Source organism: Cyprinus carpio, chromosome A23 (assembly GCF_018340385.1).
Source record: "Cyprinus carpio isolate SPL01 chromosome A23, ASM1834038v1, whole genome shotgun sequence".
NCBI lineage: Eukaryota > Metazoa > Chordata > Actinopteri > Cypriniformes > Cyprinidae > Cyprinus > Cyprinus carpio.
Genome location: NC_056594.1, coordinates 17,124,876 through 17,134,924, shown reverse-complemented (window position 1 = coordinate 17,134,924; position 10,049 = coordinate 17,124,876). Strand labels below are relative to the sequence as shown.

The window sequence follows — 10,049 nt, the reverse complement described above, 5'->3', positions numbered from 1 at the left end:
ATCAGTCTCTTGCTAATGGTGTTTGACTACAGTTTAAAAACGACCCACTTAGTTTCCATGGAAACGGAGCTGTCAAAAAAAAAAAAAAAAATGAAGTGAGGACTACAAATGGGCCCAGCTAGCCTAGCGTAAATGGCACGAATGGGACGTTCGTTTGTGTTACAGTTGCCCTTTATTGCTTTACACGCCTTGTTCCCAAATATAACCACTCAAAGAAACAATATCCGTTTTCCTGTCGAGGAAGACAGCGTACCTTCCCATGCTAACAAAAGACACACTAGAACTACATTTCCCGGCAGCCTCTACGCCGGCACGTCAGTGACGTCACAATAAGTATATATGTGTCCCGTGCGGCATTCCTTCCTCTATTGTTACATTGTAACAAACCGGGGCAGAAGAGAGGCCCATAGGGTCCTCTGGCCGACAGCTACTACACATCATTTTTGTTTTTTCTTTCCTTCGGGGTGGAACTATAACGTTGCGATTTGTCTAAACATAGCGCAGAACACAACCACCTATCCGGAGGAAAAAAAAACCCGAAGGCTTTTTGAATGTAGGCATTTTTTTAAGGATCACTTTGAGATTTTATCTGCATTTATTTGATGCATCTGCGCCGGGATTAGTAATTTTTTATGAAAATCGTCATTGTCTGCCTTCGTCTGCCCCGTTTTTAATTTTTACAGAGCTTGACTGCAACGTTGAATGCCCGCATAGCCTTCTTGATACACAAAACCCCCATTTATAGTCTATGTCAAGACTAATATCTATTGTTTACGATGCTTAGATGTTCGGACACCACTATATCTTCGTGAAGAAACTGCTATTTCTCTATTGGTCTGGCCATTTCGATGGGCTGGAGTCGCTTTTGTCTGTCATCTTGTAACCTTGTGGAAGTCTAAAGCTGAAATAGGCTCAAAATCCCCAAAGAAAAACCCCATCCAAATTAAGGAAGCACTGATCGAGCGACAGCTTCGCCGGTTTAAAGGCTCTCTATTTCTGCCCAAGGTAAGCCTATATGAAAGGTTTTGTGTTTCACTTCTGCCTGTCTTTCCCATACAGCCCAGCCTACGAGGAAAAATTGGTTGATCATTGGACCGGTTGCAACAGCATTACATTTTCTGCTCTGTCATAAGACCCTCTGTCTGCGTTTTCTAGTAAAGGATATAAAATCATGGGATAGATCATATGTGATGTGTCATCCCATTCATAGCGGGTCACATTATGGCAAGCCTTTTCAACATTTAGGCATATTCCTTTAAACTTACTAGTGTCTAATTATGTTTCACTAGCACTTACTAGTAGTTATTTTACTAGTACTATTTCATTACACACTCTTTCTTTGCTACTAGCTATTAATCTAGTACTGGTAACCATTTTTGGAATAGCGTTCTATAGAAATATGAGGTTTAACTCTTATTATTTTACTGGATTTGTTGCTAGTACTTCATTAGGTACTTCTTAATCACTAGTATTTGTACCAGAGTCACTAGTACAGAATTGTTAGATATGTTAGTTTGAGGCCTTTTTTATATATACAATTTGCTATGACTGACATTTCATTCACTAGTCACAATGGCTACTTTTAGTGAACTAGTAAAACAAAACTAGTAATATCTGTAACACATACTACAATAATACTAATAAGTCATGCAATAGATACTCTAATAAATAGTATCCATTGCATGAAGTACCTAACTATTTAAATATTTACTACTATAATTACCAATAATACAATAAAATGATGAATAAATACCAATGACAGTTAAAATTTCAATTAAAACACAGAACTCTAGATCTCTATAGAATTAACTGACAAATATTTGCAATTTGTTTCTTTATTACTATTTTTTTTAAATACTATTAAAATAAAATGATATACTAGTTAGTTTAAAGGAATAAACGATACCACAGCCTGATGCAGTCATGTTTTACAATAGTGTTCATATTGTATGACGTACCTGTTTTGTAAATGCATATTATTCTAAAATAATTATTTCTAGTAACATGGACACTATAGTGCAAAGTGTGATTCCATATTGTAATAAATTCTCCACTTTTTCTTTTTCTATGGCTAAACCTCTTTAAATTCAGTCTGCTGGTTGTGCATGGAAGTGGTGCATGGATGCGTCCATGGAATGGGAATAATGTTTGCATTTCCAGAAACTGCAACGTCACCAATGCAGATATTGTCGTTGCTGGAAAAGAAAGATGTGATGTTTATGTGTCATATGTCTAGGACAAGCTATTTCAGTGCAGACCAGTCAAACAAGCTGATGTGTAGTCAGTACTGTAAGGTAATTATTCACGCTTTCTGTCCGCCTTAAATAGGCCACAGGATGTGTGTCAGGAGATCTGCAAACATATTTCAGCTTCGCAGTTGCATCCCTGCTTTTAAATGACCTGTGCGGCATTCAGAAACTAATTAGTTTGCCTGCCTTTCCTTCATGTCTCCTTACGGACATCTTTGGAATATGCAAACATGTTCTTATCCTACATACACCTCTGCATGATGTTCGTTTCTCAGTTATTAGATGTGCATTGGGTTAAATTTTCTGTTTGAGGCCCATATCTAGTCCTGCCATTTTTATGACACAGTGGAGTGCTTTTAAAAGCCTTTTTCCACTTGCCAATGATCGTAACTCACAAATCAAGGACTGATTACTTCTTTATATCTAGAACAGTGTTTTAGATTGATGTTACCTGGGTTAACTGCCAGTTAGTTGCATATGTGACTAGTTTTAGTACTTAGATGTATGATGTAGCATCTTCATAGTAAGTCTCAGGTTGCAAGGTGACTGGATAATCTAATAATTTTCATTTGAAAAGTATTCATTGTTATACCAACTTGCTCAGCTGTTTAGTTACCATTTATTTATTTAGGTTTTATATACATGTAATCTACCTAAACATCTCAACCATTTTGGGTTGGGATGAGATGTGTTTGTTAATAACCTTTGAAAATCTTTTGGTTTGGTATCATTGCAAAGCTTTCTGTTGTCATTGCCTGCATATAATTGTATTGCTTTACCATATGCATATGTATGTTAGAACGTACGCTTTTAAGACATGATGGTGTCCAATAGTAGTGACATGCTTGGCTCTGAGTCTGAGGAGAAATCTTGGCACGCTTCACTGAATGCACAATAATTGGCGTACTGTATTATTTGCTAGCAGCTTACTTTACTTTACTTTACTGTTAGCAGCTTTCTTGTAGGTAGCATTATTTTTTATGGGTACACATAAAAGCTAGGTCAGTTTCACAGAAAGCAAAAATGGACTTGTTTCTTAGCATTTCTTGTTTCTATGGATACAGTTCATTCAAGAGCAGCGCCTTGTGTGTCAGACGATGTGTAATGCAGCGTATACTCAATCGGGCATCTCTTTCATTTCATCATCCTGATGTTTGTTGCAGCTGTTTTTGCTGTTTCAAGGTCGTAATGCATTCTTTGCCAGTGATAGGTGATTGGCATGTATGTGGCTTGAATTTGAGGCTACACGGCCTGATTATTGAATGAATGATTATAACAATGAATAAATAAGACATTCATATGCCCAAGCTGAGTCAGGCTAATGCTATTTCCATAGCATTCATAATCAGAGTTAATAAAACTAATCCAGTTATTATGGATTTCACAAATCTGTGGGACTAAATCCATTATGCTTTGAGTTTAATTGTCAGTCATAATTCACAAGTCATCTTTTTTCTCCTTCACATGGTAAAAGTCGACCTTTCCTCAAAGCCACCACCAAACTATTCTCATTTAACCCGGCAAAAAGCCACTGACTGTTTAAAAATAGTGTTCAATCATGAAGAAAATCAGGCATGGAGCCGCTTAAAGCAGTTGTATTACACAGCTCCCTCGGGCTAAGGAGGTGGTCTGATCAAACATCCCGATTCGGCCTTGAGTGACCTCTCTGGTTTGACTGAACCAGTCTTGTCATCGGCTTGCAAAGGCTTGTTGTTTGTAAGGTTCCAACGGTTTTAATGGAGGTGAAAGAGACCCAAAATGTGGATGCAGTTTTTCCATGGCTATTGCTTTAAACCAGTTACCATGGTGACGTTTGCAGGCTTCATGATTTTTAAGCAGGACTTTCATGCTGGATGGAGAAAGCGAATGTCAAGGATTAGGTAGCAAAATATGTGATGTTCCATTAGCTTCCAGACTGTTGAATGTGGCCTTTTTTTATTGCATTTTTATGTTATATTTTGTCACGCTGACTTCCAGAATAAGGTATTTTTATTCAACACTGCAGGTGTTGATTAATTTCTGTTACTGGCCAAGTTTCACATCATTTTTCCTTTCAATAGTGTAAATTAATTATTTAATTAATTATTTGGTAAAACTTAAAATCATTAACAACACTATTTGAACAATTACTGTTTAGTTTTATAAAGGTAATAGTTATTTATGTTAAAGTCAAAACTATATATAGAATACTTATAATACTTATAGCAATTAAGATATACACCAAATTGATTTACAAAAAAAATTAAAAATCTGAAATCAGAAAACATATATTGTTCACTAGCAAAACTGACGGTAGATTTTGGAATAAGGATTAGATGGATTTTTTTTTTTTTTTTTTTTTTTTTTTGGGGGGGTGTTATTCATGTATTTTTTTTTGTTTGGTATTTTACTTGAATGAGAGAGTGCATTCAAAAGCATTTCTTAAGTAAAAATGCCCCTCTTGGACATACATATCTGGCTATGCACACTCTTAAGTCATGATTGTTGATGTTTTTAAATTTTGCCAGTACTGTTCTTTCAGTCTGTTGGACAAAGCTTGTACCTATCTGTAATTCCTCCAGACGCAGTGTTTCCATGGAGACAGTGTCATCTCGTGGCCTGAAGCGTAGATTCGAGGAGGTGGACAGCGGCTCGCCGTGTTCCACACCCAAAGATTCAGATGATGACATCTCTAGCAGTGACAGCGCTGATAGCTGCGACAGTCTCAATGCTCCCTCCAGCTCTCTCACACGTAAGAGCACACCACAAGTTAGTCTGATAATTTCATTATTATAACAACTTCTTAGTCGTAAGTTATGAAGGAGATCAAACAATTTCCCTGCATTTTGTTTTGTTCCTAGCCCCTGAGCTAATTCCACATACAACATTTCCACTATTGCAGCAGATGCAAATCATAACATTTCAGTGTAAAGTGCAACAGCTTCTTACTACGCTTATATAGTTAGTTTTACACATAGGTACCCATTCAGAAATATACTATTAAGACTATGAAAACCTCTTGAGTCAGTTCTTCAACCATGTTGCCAGTTCTCTTTTGTTTGTAAGAGCTACAAGACCCTCATCCATAGATGTTTCTGGACCAACATCCTTGTCGGAATGGAGCAACAATGCTTTTAAACAATCAGATTTAGGTGTAGGTTTAAGGTTAGGGTTAGTCTTATAGCTATAGGAAAATATATGCTTATCAATTAATTATTTCTCACAGATGTTGGTGAAAGGTTATGAATAGGGTTTGGAGTATGGATTAGGTTTCCTTTATAGAAATGTTGTTCAAGGAGCAACAAAGGATGTTGTTTCAGGAACACGTCTTACTTGGTCATTGTGGCTAATGCAGCAAACCTTGAGATGAAAAACTCTTAAACACCATTTCTGGATAAAGTGAGACTTCGTTTGAACCACAATATTGTAATTTAAGGAGGCGTAGGTTGAGTACTAAAGCAATAGAGCAAAACATTATTGTTAACAGTATCTCTTTATCTTGTTTCTGTAGCCCACTCCATTCTCAGAAGACACAAAGCATCTTTAGGTCGTAAGCAGGTACGCTTTGACGCAGTGACAGTCTATTACTTCTCCAGAAGGCAGGGCTTTACCAGTGTGCCCAGTCAGGGTGGCAGCTCCCTGGGCATGGCACACCATCACTGTACTATACGACATTACACCCTTGGCGAGTTTGCACGAGAACAAGAGAACAGCCACAAGCATGTGCTGCGTCAACACCTACGGCAAGAAAAACTCAATACTCGAAAGTTAAAGGTTAGTTGTTTGTCATTGTTCTGTTCTATCTTCTGTTGTTCCTACATGATTCTTCTTTTGCAGTAGGGTAGACATTTTGTTTTGATTTTAAGATCTCTTTTACTTGACTTGTCCCAGCTGACACGGAATGGAACTGTGGATTGCCCCGAAGCTGAGTTGCTTACCCTGGACGACATATCCGATGAGGATCTGGATGTTGAGAGTGTAGAGGTGGACGATTGCTTCTTCCTGCAGCCTCTTCCAACCAAGAGGCGTCGGGCACTACTGAGGGCCTCAGGAATTGCCCGTATAGATGCTAGAGAAAAGGCTGAGCTGCGTGCCATACGTTTGTCCCGGGAGGAGTGTGGTTGTGACTGCCGCTTCTACTGCGACCCTCGGCACTGCAGATGCAGCCAAGCTGGAATTAAGTGCCAGGTACGGCACTTGGTAGTCTCAGAAGTTAGACATTTTACTATCAAGTTGTGTCCAGTTCGCCCAGGGGTGTACCATCCTGCTCCTTAAGGGCCACCATCCTGTAGAGTTTAGCTCGAGCGCACCTGCCTGAGTGTTTCTAGTGATCCTGAGGAACTTGAGTTGCTGGTTCAGGTGTGTTTAATTGGGACTGGAGCTAAACTATGCTGGAAGGTGGTCCTCCAGAGGCAGGATCAGACACCCCTGATTTGGTCTATTAGTCTATTCAAATAAAAGACATGCTCTTTCTCTTGTACCTTGTTCCAAAGGTGGATCGGATGTCCTTCCCATGTGGCTGCACCCATGACGGTTGTGGTAATACAGCTGGCCGCATTGAGTTCAACCCTCTTCGTGTGCGAACCCACTATCTTCACACTATCATGAAACTTGACCTGGAAAAGAGAAGCCTGTTGAGTGTTAGGTCTGGAGAGGATTGTGGGGAAGAGACAGAGTTAGTCTCCTCGCCATCTCTGTCTCTTTCTCCCTTGGACTCAGGTGTGGTGGTGGAAAGCCAAAGTGTTCAGGAGCTGCAAGAGGAGCAGTGCGACAGCCTGGAGCGTGAGAACGAAACAGCCGTGCTTCATCTACAGAGTGCGGAGGAATGGGAAAGGAGACTGGAACAAGAAGAGCAGCAGGTCGAGGAGGCGCAGACCACTGACCCAACCCTTTGTCTCCTGCAAGGTGCCATCACAGGCCAGGCTGGGATGGAGGGCATGGAAGGTGTTGAGGGAGTCCTTCTAGAAGGGTCTTTTCCTGAAGGTGCCACCCTGCTGTGTATTACAGAGAACCATGCAGATGAACAGACCGAGCAGAGGCTGCTCAAAGATCCTGCTTCTGTCCTCTATTATCAGGTAGGTCATGTAGAGACAGCAGCCTTTGAGACACTTCCTGCGCAAGTAGAGGAGGTGGTGAGCGAAGGTGGGGATCCAGATATGGAGAGTGATCGGCAAAAACAAGAAACCTGCGGGCAGGATTCGGCCAAGAGCTTGTCTGTCGAAGTACCTCCACCTCTCGAGAATGGGGACGAAGAACAACTTTGTCCTGAACAGGCCTCAAATGAGAAGGAATGCCTTGAGACGTGCCTGTCAATGGATGAAAAGGCAATACAACTTCCTTCAGAAGTGTAGAGCCCATCACCTCTGCAGATGTTTTGCACAAGTTAGTCATTAAATTCATAGAGAGCCTACTCCACACAGTGCGATACGTTACATGATTGCATAATGTTATTACATGTTAAAGAAACAAGTTACCTTCATGGGTTTGTATCCAATTTAGCTGGAGATAAGCATGTACTGTGTTTGAAGTAGGTTGTCCGTGGTAAAATAAGTTATTAAAAAACAGAAAAATAGAATAATTTATTTAAAAAATGAAAAAAGGAACTCAAGAAAAGCAGAGATTCTGATCTGACAACAAGTGTTTGTTTTTCCAATATGGTATCAGTTTATTACTTGATACTAGTGGGGGAAAAAAGTGGCCTTTATGTCGAGGAACAAGCATTTTCAGGATTATCCAGCGCCTATGTATGGCCTTTCCAGTTTGTAGAGTTTCTGATACTGCACCCTAACAACTAATTGGCACTGTCAGGAAGGGTATATACTAACACTATGCTCATGTGTTGTTAGAATTACCACAGTTATGAGATGACAACTCTCAGCTGTTCATACTGTTTCTGTGACAATGCTTATAACGCCAAAATGTATTCATGCACAGCTTTGTTGCTTATAACAAACAAAAACCCTACATTAAGCTTGGAATGGAGCTTTTATAAAATTAATAGGTTCCAGAGTTGTAATTGCAAAAGATTCCAAAGGCCTTGAATAGTTTTTAATACTCGGAATCCTGTAATTATGGTAATTCTTCCAGGGCGTGAATGCAACATTAGTAATATGCATATGGCTGATGCTAACTCAGTGCTAACATTAAAAGAAGGGGTTGCTAATTTTAGAAGAGGGTGTTGTTTGTAGCATCCTTCCTGTGAATAGACCCAACAATCCTGGAAATACTTGGTTTTCATGTACTGTACAAGTGTTTTGCTAAGAGCTAGCATGAAGATGAGTGAAAAAGCTGCTTGTTCTCTGTATGCATGTTGAAAACTTGATTCGTTTGAACTTGCTGAGAGGGGATCAGGAGGATGAATGAATGTGCAATCCATTTGCACAGCAGTTCTTTACTGATTTATCATAGTCTTGACCTGACACCGTTTGAAGCCGTAGCCTACCGTCCCAGTTCATGGATGTTTATTTATTTACCACCGCTTTATATTGTTAGGGCGAGGACAATGTGTGTGAGTATTGTCATCTTCAATCATATATGTTTTTTTTTTCACGAGTGAATAAGATCATATACATTTATTGAACATCAAGCCTTTAAAGATTACAGAAGTGATTGTATGGGTGAATCGCATGAAAACACATCCAGTTCACATTTCAAAAGAAGAAAAAAAAAGCATTTTACATAAATGAAATAATGATTTAGGACCATTACCATTTTTCTTTTACAACAATTTTACCACTATCAAATAGCTTTATAAAATTTTTGTACATTTTATTAAATTTTTAGTTTTTTCTTTAATTGACAGTAATGAGAACTTTAGGTGAAAATGTGGTTAATTTACAATGACACAATGCAAGAATTGACTTTATATTTTAAAAATGTAATTGCTTATTTTGAGCAAAATGTATGCATGGCGTGTTCTTTTACATATTTTGTTTCTCATTAGCCTTTTTAGTTTTAACCACTCCTGGTATTTAAGCAACATTACAAGTTAGGCTGATTATAATTTTGTCAACATTGCACCTCATTTTAAATTTCCAAATCCACATTTAAACTACGTGAAGACCATCTATCTTGCCTCTTTATCCTTCCTCTTCTTCCCCTTTTGCATTTTTATAGTCCATTCCTCTCTCATCCCTCTTGTATTAGAATATGAATAATGTCGGTAAAAAAATTACTTTAGATGCTTTCTGTTAAAGTTGTTTCAGTTCACTTCTGTTTAATGTTAAAGACAAAATAATCATTTGAATGGTTACATGAAAAAAATGGTGTCTTCAAATAGTATAATCAGTTTTGTGATGTTTATAAATTATTTAAATGTAAGGAACCCAAGAAAATTGTCATTTTGCAGTGTGTATGAGTGTTTGTACGTGTGCCAGAAAGATTCATGCTGATTTGTGAGATGAACCTATGTTTTTGAGTGCAGTATGGGGTCATCATATTTCAAAAGGTGCTCTTATGTTAGTTTTTACATATTGATATTAACACTATATGTAGAATATATGTAGAGAGAGAAAAAAATAAATGTTAAAAAAAAATATTTGTAGTGAAAGTGCAGTATGGGGTCCAAATGGTGACCCATACTCAGAATTAGTGCTCTGCATTTTATCAGTGAACACACACCCACACTGTGAACACACACCCGGAGCAGTGGGCAGCCATTTTCAGTTGGGGGTTCGATTTGCTCAGTCGTGGTATTGAAGGTGGAGAGAGAACTGTACATGCACTCCCCCCACCCACAATTCCTGCCGGCCCGGGACTCGAACTCACAACCCTTCGATTGGGAGTCCGACTCTCTAACCATTAGGCCACGACTCCCCCTGT

General features: G+C 38.8%; 1 protein-coding gene across 1 annotated transcript; it reads left to right on the top strand.

Moving 5' to 3' along the window:
• Positions 1-347: 347 nt before the first annotated feature.
• Positions 348-9,293, top strand: LOC109079582 (cysteine/serine-rich nuclear protein 2-like). The gene is made up of 5 exons (XM_042713481.1): positions 348-1,005; positions 4,811-4,980; positions 5,740-6,002; positions 6,120-6,416; positions 6,722-9,293. Exons 2-5 carry the CDS (start codon positions 4,824-4,826, stop codon positions 7,577-7,579), a joined length of 1,575 nt encoding a protein of 524 aa, XP_042569415.1. The 5' UTR covers positions 348-1,005; positions 4,811-4,823; the 3' UTR covers positions 7,580-9,293.
• Positions 9,294-10,049: the final 756 nt, after the last annotated feature.

Bases quoted from the DNA above. Each gene is read 5' to 3' on its own strand.
- LOC109079582 (XM_042713481.1), top strand. From the start codon at position 4,824: ATGGAGACAGTGTCATCTCGTGGCCTGAAGCGTAGATTCGAGGAGGTG. The intron at 4,981-5,739 runs GTAAGAGCACAC...TTGTTTCTGTAG, and splicing joins TCCCTCCAGCTCTCTCACAC to CCCACTCCATTCTCAGAAGA. The intron at 6,003-6,119 runs GTTAGTTGTTTG...GACTTGTCCCAG, and splicing joins TCAATACTCGAAAGTTAAAG to CTGACACGGAATGGAACTGT.